This window comes from Bufo gargarizans, chromosome 3, assembly GCF_014858855.1.
Source record: "Bufo gargarizans isolate SCDJY-AF-19 chromosome 3, ASM1485885v1, whole genome shotgun sequence".
Classification (NCBI taxonomy): Eukaryota; Metazoa; Chordata; class Amphibia; order Anura; family Bufonidae; genus Bufo; species Bufo gargarizans.
This window is the reverse complement of record NC_058082.1, coordinates 73587235-73602163: the sequence shown is the minus strand read 5'-3', so window position 1 is coordinate 73602163 and position 14929 is coordinate 73587235. Positions and strand designations below refer to the sequence as shown.

General features: G+C 43.8%; 1 protein-coding gene across 2 annotated transcripts in view; it reads right to left on the bottom strand.

Annotated features, from left to right (window-relative positions):
- LOC122932929 (probable tRNA methyltransferase 9B) overlaps positions 1–14682 on the bottom strand; it is a 64992-nt gene extending 50310 nt beyond the window's left edge. Inside the window, exons 1-4 of one of the 2 annotated variants that reach the window (XM_044287616.1) lie at positions 14550–14682; positions 9666–9720; positions 8137–8211; positions 4559–4748 (exon numbers count right to left, since the gene is read on the bottom strand). In XM_044287616.1, the coding sequence (XP_044143551.1) occupies positions 4559–4739 (181 nt within the window). In that variant the 5' untranslated portion in view covers positions 4740–4748; positions 8137–8211; positions 9666–9720; positions 14550–14682. The remainder of the gene's footprint in view (positions 1–4558; positions 4749–8136; positions 8212–9665; positions 9721–14549) is intronic. The other variant, XM_044287617.1, reaches the window with a different exon arrangement.
- Positions 14683–14929: the final 247 nt, after the last annotated feature.

Below are 14929 nucleotides of genomic sequence, written 5' to 3'. Positions count from 1 at the left end.
AGCTCTGTAACTACAGCGGGCCCGGTGCAGTCACTGTATTCTGCTACACCGGGCCCGCTCACTGTAGGAATCCTAACTGCAGGCAATGCTAACAGTCTTTTATCCAGCCTGTACTTACGATACTAACTTTCCGGCAGGCAGCGGGCAGGAGGCTGAACTGGTGGGCGGGCGCTTACAACGTAACTCACTATGTCACGCGCCGGCTCTCCCTTCTTCATTCATAAAGTGGGCGGAGCCGGCGCGTGACATTGTGAGTTACGTTGTAAGCGCCCGCCCACCAGTTCAGCCTCCTGCCCGCTGCCTGCCGGAAAGTTAGTATCGTAAGTACAGGCTGGATAAAAGACTGTTAGCATTGCCTGCAGTTAGGATTCCTACAGTGAGCGGGCCCGGTGTAGCAGAATACAGTGACTGCACCGGGCCCGCTGTAGTTACAGAGCTGGATGCCGGCCCCTCCTCCCTCATCCATGCCCACTAATACACCCGCCACCGCGCTGCGCAGCATGCGGTCGGCGGTATACAAAGTCAAGTATTCGCCACATAAGACGCACTGCCTTTCCCCCCACAATTTTGGGGGGGAAAAAGTGCGTCTTATAGGGCGAAAAATACGGTAGGTCATGAGAGACATATTTTTATTTTATTTTTTTCTGGGCGATTGTCAGTGGCTAAATAGAATTAAAATTGGGGAAGGGAATTATAAATTTAGTACTCCATGGAAGTGTGGTATTCCCTGAAGCAACCGTCACACTGGGGCACGTGTCACACTGAGTGGTGGTGTCCTTCCGTATCCCCCTCCTGTGACACACTCTGCACTTTTTTTGGGACCATCCCTTCTTTCCAGTATGGGGGACCACACCTGGAAAGTGTTGGCCAGGGACGATCCGGGCGCCTCCAGTTCCCGAGGTACTCCGGCCTGCTCTTTCCCGGTCATAAAAGATCAGGTCCTTGAGAACTGCCTCATAGAACTGGAGGAATTTCCCTGTGTTGCCAGCGCTCCGGGACAGCACAAAAGAGTTGTACAAGGCAACCTGTACTAAGTAGACCGCAACTTTTTTGTACCATACCTGGGTTTTGCGCATGGCGTTATATGGCTTGAGGACTTGATCAGAGAGATCAACTCCTCCCATATACCGATTGTTGTCGACGATACAATCGGGCTTGAGGACCGTTGCCGCGGTACCTCGCACAGGGACAAGGGGGGGATGCCGTTACCATGAATTGTGGAAAGTACAAGGACATCCCTCTTGTCTTTATATCTGACCAGCAACAGGTTTCCACTGGTAAGGGAATTGGTCCCACCCCTGGGGATAGGTACCGGGAGGGGTGGGTAGGGAGGCCGCATTGATTTTTCCGCACGGTCCCACAAGCGGACGTGGATCTGGCGGCGATGGACTGGAACAAGGGGATACTAGTATAAAAGTTATCCATGTAACGGTGGTAACCCTTATCTAGCAGTGGGTGCATAAGGTCCCACACAAGTTTCCCGCTAACACCCAGAGTGGGGGGACATTCTGGGGGTTCAATACGGGAATCTCACCCCTCGTTCACTCAAAACTTGTAAGTGTACCCTGGCAATGATTTATTCATCCACATCGATTGATGTGAATGGAGAAATCTGGTTTGCCAGGGCATACGAGCTAAGTGGGTATGGATGTAGGGCGGAGCTCCTATGTCCTGGCAGACGCCTTTCCCCTCCTTTTTTTTTTTTTTGGCAGAGATTTTTTCATCCACATTGATCGATGCGAATGAAGAAATCTGTGCCGTTCATTTTTTTCTTTCAGCCCGGAGGCTGAACGGAAAAAAAAATCTCATTACCTGTATGCTCAATATAAGGAGAATAGCAGAAACTCCTAATGCTGGCCATACATGTAATGATTGCGGAGACCCTCAAATGCCAGGGCAGTACAAACACCCCACAACTGACCCCATTTTGGAAAGAAGACACCCCAAGGTATTTGCTGAGGGGCATATTGAGTCCATGAAAGATTGACATTTTTGTCCTAAGTTAGCGGAAAGTGAGACTTTGTGAGAAAAAACAAAAAAAAAATCAATTTCCGCTAACTTATGCGAAAATTTTTTTTTTCAATGAACTTGCCAGGCCCCTCATTGGATACCTTGGGGTGTCTTCTTTCCAAAGTGGGGTCACATGTGGGGTATTTATACTGCCCTGGCTTTTTAGGGGCCCTAAAGCGTGAGAAGAAGCCTGGGATCCAAATGTCTAAAAATGCCCTCCTAAAAGGAATTTGGGCACCTTTGCGCATCTAGGCTGCAAAAAAGTGTCACACATCTGGTATCGCCGTACTCAGGAGAAGTTGGGGAATGTGTTTTGGGTTGTCATTTTACATATACCCATGCTGGGTGAGATAAATATCTTGGTCAAATGCCAACTTTGTATACAAAAATGGGAAAAGTTGTCTTTTGCCAAGATATTTCTCTCACCCAGCATGGGTATATGTAAAATGACACCCCAAAACACATTCCCCAACTTCTCCTGAGTACGGCGATACCAGATGTGTGACACTTTTTTGATGCCAAGGTGGGCAAAGGGGCACATATTCCAAAGTGCACCTTTCGGATTTCACCGGTCATTTTTTACAGATTTTGATTGCAAACTACTTCTCACGCATTTGGGCCCCTAAATTGCCAGGGCAGTATAACTACGCCACAAGTGACCCCATTTTGGAAAGAAGACACCCCAAGGTATTCTGTGAGGGGCATGGTGAGTTCCTAGATTTTTTTATTTTTTGTCGCAAGTTAGTGGAATATGAGACTTTGTAAGAAAAAAAAATAAAAATCATCATTTTCCGCTAACTTGTGACAAAAAATAAAAAGTTCTATGAACTCACTATGCCCATCAGCGAATACCTTAGGGTGCCTACTTTCCGAAATGGGGTCATTTGTGGGGTTTTTCTACTGTTTGGGCATTGTAGAACCTCAGGAATCATGACAGGTGCTCAGAAAATCAGAGCTGTTTCAAAAAGCGGAAATTCACATTTTTGTACCATAGTTTGTAAACGCTATAACTTTTACCCAAACCATTTTTTTTTTTTGCCCAAACATTTTTTTTTTTATCAAAGACATGTAGAACAATAAATTTGGCGAAAAATTTATATATGGATGTCGGTTTGTTTGCAAAATTTTACAGCTGAAAGTGAAAAATGTCATTTTTTTGCAAAAAAATCGTTACATTTTGATTAATAACAAAAAAAAGTTAAAATGTCAGCAGCAATAAAATACCACCAAATGAAAGCTCTATTAGTGAGAAGAAAAGGAGGTAAAATTCATTTGGGTGGTAAGTTGCATGACCGAGCGATAAACGGTGAAAGGAGTGTAGTGCCGAAGTGTAAAAAGTGCTCTGGTCATGAAGGGGGTTTCAGCTAGCGGGGCTGAAGTGGTTAAGGGGTTGTCAAGGCCTTGAAAAAAATTGTGCATGGTCTGTCATGGTCTCTATCCCTTTTAGCCTAGCTGGAAGTGTAACGTGCCGACACTCCACACATCACTGCTGCTACGAGTATAAAGGGGCCTTTAGTTCATAGTGAGGTTCCATTCTAGGATCAAGTTTTCCTCATGCAATATTAAGGGCTCATTCAGACGACCGTATGTGTTTTGCGGACCGCCCTATGATAGAAATGCATATTCTTGTCCGCAATTGCAGACAAGAATAGGACATGCTTTATCTTCTTTTGCGGGGCCGCAGAACATAAATTTGGATGCGGACAGCACGAGGTGTGCTGTCCGCTTCTTTGCGGCCCTATTGAAATGAATGGGCATGTATCCATTCCACAAAATTGTGCAACGGATGCAGACACATAAATAAGGTTGTGTGAATGAGCCCTTAATGTGGACAACACTTAAAGGTGTCCAAACTGGTTGCTTCTAAGGCTGTGTTCACACAGGGTGGATCCATAACAAAATCAGCATCAAAGATCCCCACCATACACATGCATTTGACCACTGGTTAAATCTGAAATCCCTCGGAAGAAGTGAAACTGACGAGCCCTAGGATAGGTAGCAGGTTCTTACCCAAAGGAAGGAACCCGCGTCTCCCTGAGGCTTAGAACAAAACACACCAGCGAACAACAAACAGAAAAGGCAACAAGAACTTAGCTTTGGGATGTCTGGAGAAGCGGCAGATCCAAATCAAACAAGCTCTAGCAACTCCAACAGGAAATATCAACCGCATGGTCAGCAGTGTGAGGCGGACCTAAATAGAGCCTCATCACTGATAATGAGCGGCTACTGAGGAGAGGTGAGATCCTGCCAAACAACAACATGCTAAGAGGAAAACAGAGAGACCTGTCAGATAGCCTCACGTGCAGCAAGTCTATCCGATTTTCTCACCTCTGTCACGGGAGGGACCGTGACAGTATAACACAAATCCTACCAAAATCAATGGTCTGTCTGGGTACTGCATGGACATGCTGCTGTAAATGGAAGACCCCTACTATTACTGTTCCTTAAAGGGCATTTGAAAATGTATAATATATATATTTGTAACCAGGCAGCCATTTTAAATCCTCAGACGTTCCATAATGGAGTACAAAGTTTTTAATGCACTCACCTATATCAGCAATGAGACTTCCTGGCTCCTGAGCCAGCAGGAACTCTTGGACTTTTGGCCAGGCTTTGTAACGTTTGTCATTGAAGTACGGTGCGATCTTCTCATACACATTATGTACGTGTTGTTTTTCTAAGCGGCTTGCCTCCTTTTCCATCGCCTGTCTCATGAGGTCATTGAACATCTGAAGTGCCTTTAAGCAAAATAAAAAATATTATATTCATCTGAAACTAAGCAAGGTGTGATAGCCATCTTCTATGACTGGCACATACACAGCAGGTATGAGGCTCTCTTAGGAGAGGTTAGTGCACACACATCACCTTGTCAAAGACCAATGGTCATGTGATTATTATAACCCATAATTCATATTCTTACAGAAATAATTAGAATTTTCTGCAGTTTTTTTAGCCTAATTCCATGCCATTTATTGATATATTTCAATCCAGTTTATTAAATTCCCATGATATAGATATATTTTCCACAGCATAGCATACAGGTTGAAATTGCTCAGTCCCTCTCCCCAGTTGGGCTCACAAGCTTAAAGGGGTTGTCTCATTTCAGCAAATAGCATTTATCATGTAAAGAAAGTTTGTACAAGGCACTTACTAATGTATTGTGATTGTCCATATTGCCTCCTTCGCTGACTGGATTTATTTTTCCATCACATTATACACTGCTTGTTTCCATGGTTATGACCAACCTGCAATCCATCAGCGGAGGTCGTGCTTGCACACAATAGAAAAAAAGGACTAGCCCATTCATACTTCCGTGGTCCTGGCCACCAGTAAGGCCAGCCCCTTTTCCTATAGTGTGGAAGCATGACTACCGCTGTTGGATTGCAGGGTGGTCGTGACCATGGAAACAATCAGCGTATAATGCAATGGGAAAATGAATCAGGCCAGCAAAGGAAGTAATATGGACAATCACCATATATTAGTAAGTGCCTTATATTCACTTTCTCTACATGCTAAATGTCCATTGCTAAAGTGAGACAACCCTCTTTAAGGGCTATGGACGCCTTCGGGACAATATTTTTATTGCTCATAATAATAACAAAGGAATGTAGTTACAAAGTTTTTTTTATGTAGATTAGATCTATATAGGTAGATTGTAAAATAGTTTCTGTGCACTCTGCCATTCAGCCTCCCACATACGTCTGTGGGTATGTCCACACATGATGGAAACACTAGAGATTTTCTGCACTGGACTTCCATATGGAAAACCTGCAATATATTACAGTATAGCAGCAAGGTGGATTAGATTTCAATAAATCTAAATATAAAAATTCACATGGAAATTGACAGTGTGGATTTTACCACTTGCAATTCATACCTTCTTCACAGAATTCCAGAGGAGCATGTATGGCCTATACTGTACGGCCCCTTTCACACGGGCGAGTATTCCACGCGGGTGCAATGCGCGAGTTGAACGCATTGCACCCGCACTGAATCAGGACCCATTCATTTCTATGGGGCTGTGCACATGAGCGGTGATTTTCACTTATCACTTGTGCGTTGCGTGAAAATCGAGTGGATTAAGGTGAGTTAAATTATTCTTTTTAACCCCTCCAGCGCTATTGTACTATGCATTGTGTATTCAGAATGCTATTATTTTCCCTTATAACCATGTTATAAGGGAAAATAATACAATCTACAGAACACCGATCCCAAACATGCCGATTTTTCTCACGCGCGTGCAAAACGCATTACAATGTTTTGCACTCGCGCGGAAAAAATCGCGCATGTGCCCGCAACGCACCCACACCTTTTCCCCTAACGCCCGTGTGAAAGAGGCCTAAGTCTCCTCACGCCGATTAAGGCGTTTTCCCCAAGGAGAGATAGTACCACCTAAAATCCTGTCACTTAGTTAAGCCAGTACTCTCTGCCAGTACTCTCCGATGAGGAGCAATAACCCCGAAACAGCTGTCTGCTGATGAGATTCTGGCTTATTTAATATCAGAGTCATGTCTCAAGGCCTATTTAAAGGGTCAAACATTGACTTATAGGATAGCTGCCTTACATCTGGTGGCATTGGAGGCCAAACATGTCAAGTGTTCATTTGCATCCCCTTCTTCCTAATGCAGAGGGTGAAAGTCACAGCAAAATCCACAAATCTCAAGGATTTTGAAACCAGTTCCTTGTGGATTTTCTGCAGCAAAATATATCCTATTTGGACGTACCCTAAAAATAATTCTAATTATACTTTTTATTTTATTCCTCATTTTTGTATCCCCTCCCCGTTTTGGCATAAAAAGATGTGTGTAACCCTGTCTTGTGTGCCCTAAACCACTAAAATAGAAGCCGTGCACAGCGAGTCACGTGTAACCATTGTGACACAGTGAGAGGTTTGGTCTGGGAAAACAGGTATTTTCCTCCCAGCATGTGCTGCTGGGCTGATTTACAGCCAGGTGAGGTCAAATACCGGACCGGATTTTAAATGCCGGTGCGGGTATTGGCAGCGCCTGGCTGTCCTTAAATAGGCAGCTGGGCTCAGAAGCCATGTCTCTGTGTTGGGATCTGGGAGCCTTGTGTCTGGATGAAGGCTTGCTACTTGTTTGAAGTGAAAACAGGTTGGTGCTGCTATTAGCAAGGACTCTTTGAGGCAGAATTGCCGCATGGTGTGAATTACCACCAACACCGCAAGGTGACTTTTTGTTTGAATATGACTGCTTGTTTTGTCACTTGCCTAAAGTGTGAATAAAACACTGAACTGTTTGAGCCAAAGAACTTGTTGTTGCCTCTATACTGCGTCCGCTAATCCTGTCTACCAGAGCGAGTCCCAACAGTGTATTAACTGTGGTAGGTGTGTGCACGGTTTTACTCAACTTACTTTACAACATTTTTTTAAGATTGCTTATGACACTTTACATAACATTTGTAACTGTCAGAAGCAGAACACACATAGGTCATGACAGGACAGTAACCTTGGCACTCCAGTTGTGGTAAAACTACAACTCCCAAGATGCCCCCCTTGCTTTGCTGCTCTCAGAACTCTGTAGAAATAATCGGAGCATGCTGGGAGTCGTAGTTTCACCACAGCTGGAGTGCCAATGTTAGCCATCACTGGCCTATAGTAAGTGGTTTGTATAAACTTTGAAGCGAAAGAACCTCTTTAAAATCTAAACAGAATCTATGACAAACTCCATTTGTCTCTGCATATAATCAGATGCCCATTTCAGTTTGACCGCATAACATTTTTTGTTATGTTTTAGGTCATTTTTTTTCACCTCTGACTAAAAACATCCTCTTTAGGGCTCAGACACATGACGTGTTTTTTGTCCGCATCCGATCTGCATTTTTGTGGATTGGATGCGAACCCATTCACTTCAAAGGGGCTGCAAAAGATGCGGATAGCACACTTTGTGCATCCGTAAGTCCATTACACGGCACCGCAAAAAAATAGAAAATGTCCTATTCTTGTCCGTTTTGCAGACAAGGATAGGACATTTGTGAAAGAGTGAAAAAAATGGCTGCAGGCTCTCAGCAAGTATCCGTGTTTTACAGACCACAAAAATGGCCACGACCGTGTGCACGAGCCCTTAGACAGAGTATTCAACTAGTTTTAGTAAAAGGTCCACTTACCTGGGTCTGCGGTCAGGTGAAGGCCCCAGCTGAACCTCAACAGTAATGATGTCTTGTTTCGGAAACTGTGTAGATCTAGTGAGAACAAAATACAGTATATTATTTGTTAGTGGGTAAACTGGACCAGACCCTAAAAGTAAGACCTCCCCCTGATCCCTAAACTCATCCTGCCCCAACCAAAACACCTTAAATTAATTCAGGCCTTAGCCCAAACTAGATCCCTTTTACTTCTAGGCACCACAACACACAATCTCCTGTCACTGGTCAACATAAGAACCTTGTGTGCCAGGCCATAGCAGTACTGCCATCAAAGATGCATTGGAGCAGGTTCTCTGGAGGGTCCAGATAACCATCGTCCCTGGTCCGAGTTTGGACTGTTCTGGTTTGGCTATTTTTGGAAGCCTAATAGCGATGAATGCAGAGGTGCCAGGGCACACATTATATCCTCTCCATGCAAGCCATGGAACTTTCAAAAATAGCTGTTTTCGGGAGTCCCGTAGCAGTGAATGGAAAGGCATATCTTATCGATATGTCATAAATGTCCAGATGGAACAATCCCTTTAAAGACCACTGCTTCAGAAGTTACTGGTTAGTTTATTTGGGGGGTACTATCTCTCCTTTGGGAGAGAGCGCTTAGTTGGCGTGAGGAGACTTATAGGCCATACATGCTCCTATGGAATTCTGGGAAGAAAGGGATTAAAATCATCCTATAAGTCTCCTCACGCTGACTAAAAGGTGCTCTCTCCCCAAGGAGAAATAGTACCCCTCAAATCCTGACTTAGGCCTCTCACCCAGTGAAGCCAGTACTCTCTGCTCTGCACTGATGAGGGGCAATCACCCCGAAACAGCTGTCTGCAGATGAGGTGCTGGCTTATTTAATATCCGAGTCATGTCTCAAGGCCTATTTAAAGGGTTGAACACTGACTGATAGGATAGCTGCCTCACATCTGGTGGCATCAGAGGCAGAAGTTGTTCAGATTCACTTGCATCCCTTTCTTCTGGTTAATTCATAGCACAATTCCAATGACAAGAATGCAATTTTTCTGAAAACCATATTTATCAAGCCATTTTTTCTAACTCAATATCTTTGTATTTGTCTGATTTACAGCAATATACAGCAGCCACATTTTTCACAGTAACAACCTGGCGTACTTCAGTAGATAGAGGGCACTTTTCAATCAAAGTGCATCGTCTTAAGGGCAGTACAAGGGTTCTTTCAGAAGAGCTACATTCACATCACATTAAAATGCGCTGTGTGAATCCATCCCCAGTCGCTGATTGCATTGCAGTTTTATCAAAAATGTACTGTAACACTAAACTGATTAGAGCGCTGTTTGCAAATCCATTTACAATATCACACAGCTCATAATAAAAAAATATATATTCCCGTCCGGGTGCAGAGTGGACATTCACACACACGATTTTCCTCATAGACCATCAGTCTGTGTAGAGAAAATCAAAGCATGCACTAATTAGGTCAGACTCATACAAAAAAAATGAGGAAACGTGCCTCAACCCATTCTTGTTACCTTGTTCCTTTTGACAAATTTCCAGTATAGTTAGTTTCTAAAGAGGAAGCAATACCTGCAGTACAAAAAACACACAATTACAGGAAGCAAGTACATTTTTGGGGGTTCAACAGAACCCACGGCACTAAGGGTGCCTTCAAACACAGGAGATTGTGTTACAGAAAATATTAGCAACTGAAAATCACTTCCCTTCATCTTATTGAAGTTGTTTTAGCAGAAAGCACATGGGTTTCTGCCATTCTCATTCAGTTAAAGGGGTTATCCCATCTTAGACAATGGGTTCATATCGCTAGGATGGGACCCGCACCTACAAGGAGAACGGAGCCGGGGAGAGTTGTGGCTGGAGGACCCCGGGTTTCCCGGGGTCCGCCCAACACCAGGCGCAGCTCCCCTCCTCTCCTATTGAAGTGAATGGGAGCGCACCACGCATGCGCGGCCACCACTCCCATTATTTTCTATGGGGCCAACGGAAATAGCCGAGCTAGATGGGATAACCCCTTCAAATGGAATTTTCGCAACAAAACCTGCTGCATGTGAAGGTACCACATCCACATTTCACTGCAACATCTGGACCCCTGCGGTTCTACTTAGCCCAAATCAAGACCTCAAAAAACCTTTTAGTGATCTAATGGGTTGTACCCATGTGTTTTGAGGCAAAATGAGTCATACACTACTCACAAAAAGTTAGGGATATTTGGCCTGTGGGTGAAATTTCAGGATGAACCAAAATGCACTCTAATCTTTACAGGTGAAGTTAATGTGACCTTCTCTAAACTTTTGAATGTACATGTCCAACTGTTCAATGTTTCAGTACTTTTTGAACTTGCTGTTCTCTAACAAGGAGCTTAACCGAAAAATTCACAACAGGTGTTTGATCCATAAATCGCCCAATAAATTTCCTGGTTCATTTAGAACTGGTATTTAAACAGTCCTCCTCATCATGCTGTTCACCTTTTGACGTCATGAGACCAAGACGACACAACAATTGATCAACAGTACCTAGCCATTGCAATGCTTCAAGCAGGATGTTCTCAGACGAAAGTGGGCACTGAGCTCAGAGTGTCATCAGCAGGTTGCAAGAGAGATACAGAGAGTCAGATAAAGGCATAGAAGTGGACATCCTTTGGCCACATCCCACATTGATGACCGCTTCATTGTGAACAATGCCCTGCAGAATCGGATGATGAATGCCACAGAACTCTAGGCACATTTAAAGGAGGTGAGAGGCACCCAAGTGTCATGTGAGACCATTCAAAACAGTTTACATCAGCGTGGTCTGCGTGCTAGATGACCTGACCACACCACCAGGCACAGTCATCATCGTCTTGCATGGACCAGGGAGCATCTACGCTGGACGAGGGACCAGTGGGCCTCAGTGCTGTTCACTGATGAAATTGATTCATGCTGAGCACAAATGATGGCCCCTAAGGATGTTGGAGACGTCAAGGAGAGCGCTATGCATCATCCACTGTTGTCACCAGATGAGTGGTGGTGTTACAGTGTGGGCAGTGTGTCTAGTCAATACAGAACTGCCCTACACTTTGTGAATGGTACAAGCCCATACTACTTTAATAACATTATTAATCTAGTCATTGTGCCTCTGCAGGAACAACACTGGCCTAATTTCCTCTTCATGGACGACAATGCGCCAGCTCATCAAGGTCGCATCATTAGGGAACAGCTGCTGGAGACTAGGGCACCTCAAATGGAGTGGCCTGCACTTTCTCCAGACCTGAATCCCTTTGAAAACCTATGGGATCAGCTGAGTCGCTGTGAAAAGGCTTATAACTCTGTACCCGAGAACCTCAATGACCTGTTGTCAAGCTGTAACTGATGTTTAAGGCCACATGACAAGTTATTGAGACACTGATATTTTTTGTGGGGGTATACCTACCACTGGTGTTGGCTTTTGTTTCAATAAATTGTTTGAGGTGAGGAAATCACCATTGCTGCTTCTACTTAAATACCATACTTTTATAATATAATATCACCGTAGCATGAACTTTCTATGTTTTTCCCAAAATTTCCCCCGAAAGCCAAATATCCCTAACCTTTGGTGAGTAATGTTTCTTTTAAATTGCTGTAATACAGGTACATTATACAGTAGCATCAATATTTTCTCCTTAGTTTATGGACACCTTTGGGCAATTTTTTTATGATTGCATTTTACTCACTTTGGGCTAAAAATCATTTTATCAGTTGGGATTTATTAAAAATGTTAGCCTTTTTCGTAATAGATGCAGTTAAAAATCAGTCTATTTGCAGACTGTCCCTCATGAGCTCTGTTATCTAACAGCTCTTGTGAAGCCTTATCTCTGAATTCATGACCTCGTAAACACTTGTATCACACTGATAAAGATAGGGCTTAAATGAGTGTTTATGAGGTCAGGAGACCAGAGATAATGTTTCACACAAGCTGTCCTTTGATGGAACAGAAAGGAGGGGCAGTCTGCAAATAGACAGATTTTTAAACTGTGTGTATCACAAAAACTGCTGAAAACTTTTACTAAAGACTCAATTGAAAGAATTTTGTTTTAGCCCAAAATGAGTAAAATGCAATCATACATTTTTTTTCTAGGTGTCCATAGTCTTTAATATCCAGACCTCTCATGCATCTACTGAACGGTTTAGAAATCAACATGATGATCAAAGTCAAGTTTTAGAAGAATCCTTAGGGCTTATTCATATGAACCATGGGAAACTTGCCTGTGTTTCGGACAATAAAAACAAGGAGTAGTTTTTAAAAAGACCACACACAGATGGAGTCTGTCTATTGTCCTTTATTTGCATGAGTGAATGAGTCTTGCAAGAAAATTGGAGCTGGAAATCCAATCCACATACTGTGTACAAAACAAGCAGTGTGTATTGATGTGTGGTTTGAATTTGGAATTTGCAACGTCAATTCATGCTGCAGATCTCTCCAGCGGTTTTCATCCTTTGCAATGGAAAAAGGGAAGTTCACTGGCTTTTCCGTGGCAAAACCGCAGGTAATACATGAGGTTCATGTTGTGGTTTGTGCTGCAAAAATTCAGCAAAAGCCAGCAGGTTTTTTTTTTTGCTTTATTTTTTGACACACATGGACTCAGCCTAAGGCCGGGTTCACACATAAGCGTACACGATAAGCGCTGTTTACAAGCGTGCTTATCGGGCGTTTACATACGTGCGATGAAACAAGCAAACGCCCATTGTTGCGCGTTCCCGCTAGGTCTATGTGCGGGAACGCGCGACAATGCGCCCCAAAGAAGCTCCTGTACTTCTTGGGGCGTAGGGCGTTTTACAGCGCGTTCGTACGTGCTGTAAAATGCTCAGGTGAGAACCATGCCCATAGCGAAGCATTGGTTTTTGCCTGTTTCAGCATTTTACAGCGCGTAGGAACGCGCTGGCTGTAAAATGCTCAGGTGTGAACCCAGCCTAAGGGCTCATGCACACAAACGTATTTTCATGGCCATGACATCTGTCATATAAACAGAGTTCACTGTGTAAAAAAAGAAATAAAAAATCCAGCAATGTTGAATTTTGGGGAATTCTGTTCAGCAGCTGTACAGCAACACAGTAATCTTTGGTTATATCACAATCAAGATGTGGTGTAGCCCCAGCCTTAGAATTAGGCCTCTTGCACACAACCGTATGGTTTTTACAGTATTTTTCGATCCCAAAAAACGGACTCGCAAAAAATACGGATGACGTCCGTGTGCATTGCGTTTTTTGTGGAATGGAACAGTTGGTCCCTAATAGAACAGTACTATCCTTGTCCATTATGTGGACAATAATAGGACATGTTCTATCTTTGAACGGAAAGGAAAAACTGAAATACGGAAACGGAATGCATACGGAGTACCTTCCATTTTTTTTGCGGATCCATTGAATTGAATGATTCCTTATACGGTCCGTATACGGAACGGAAACGTGCGCACCCCGTGGTCGTGCTGCGGCCCGCAAAATGCGGGCCGCAATGCACGAACACCATCCGTGGGGCAGCCGCAGCGGATCGCGGACCCATTCACTTTAATAGGTCCGTGATCCGGCCGTTCCGCAAAAAGATAAGACATGTTCTATCTTTTTGCGGGACGGAAGTATGGGAGGAAACCCCACGGAAGCGCTCCGTAGTGCTTCCGTAGGGTTCCGTGCTTCCGCTCTGCACCATTCCGCATCTCTGGATTTGCGGACCCATTCAGGTGAATGGGTTTGCATCCGTGATGTGGAATGCCCACGGAACGGCACCCGTGTATTGCGGATCCACAAATCTGGTCCGCAATACAGCAACGGGGCACACGCGTTCGGGTTTTGGGCTTTTTTTTTTAGGCCAGTGGCACAGTGGAGGAGATTTATCAAAACTGGTGTGAAGGAAAACTGGCTTAGTTGCCCTTAGCAACCAATCAGATTCAACCTTTCATTTTCAAAAGGAGCTGTGGAAAAATGAAAGGTGGAATCTGATTGGTTGCTAGGGGCAACTACAGTAAGCCTGTTTTCCTATACATCAGTATTGATAAATCTCCCCCAGCATGCTCTAACTATGGCATTTTTCTAATAATTTTCCCCCATAAGCCTCTCTTCAGAACTTCAAAAAAAGCCAGAAAAAAAAGTCTAAAAATATTAAAGAACAAAAAACACTTTGAAAATGCACCATTAACAACACTTGGAATTCATGGCATTTTTACAGGCCTTTTAAGTTGCTGAAAAAAGTGGCTTAATAGTAAAAGTTGGTAACTGATAGAACAGAAGAGACAGGCTTTGTGTCTGACTGCCGTACTGTACTTAAAGCAACAGCACCATAAAACAATGTACCGTAGGTCTCAGTAAAGCGGGTACATGAGCAGCACAAAGGTTGCTTCATGCTACATACAAGCGTATACTCCATAACATAGAGGCTTCAGTGCTTGTTACCTGCATGAAGAGATGATCGATCGGCTCCTCTGACGGCTCAGTCTTCTGCAGACATCTTCCCTGTTGCAAGCAAAGACAGCAGAACAAAGAGGAGCAAATCTCTAAGTGGATGGAAGTTTCTCCTCACCTGCCGGTGGGGGAGGAGACACTGAAGCCGCAGGTGTGCAGTCAAAAGGAGACGTAAGAGAGAAACTGGAGACCTCTCCATGTCTGTGATTATTCAGCAACCTGATCACCACTCCTCCAAGATGTAAGACAAAGGAGCTTCTCACTTGTGCTTGCGGTTTGTCCGTATTCCCTCTATGAACAAGTTACAACGTGTTATCTGCACTTTATTTGCCCTCTATACAAAATCTTATCAAATGTAGTTCAAGACAAAA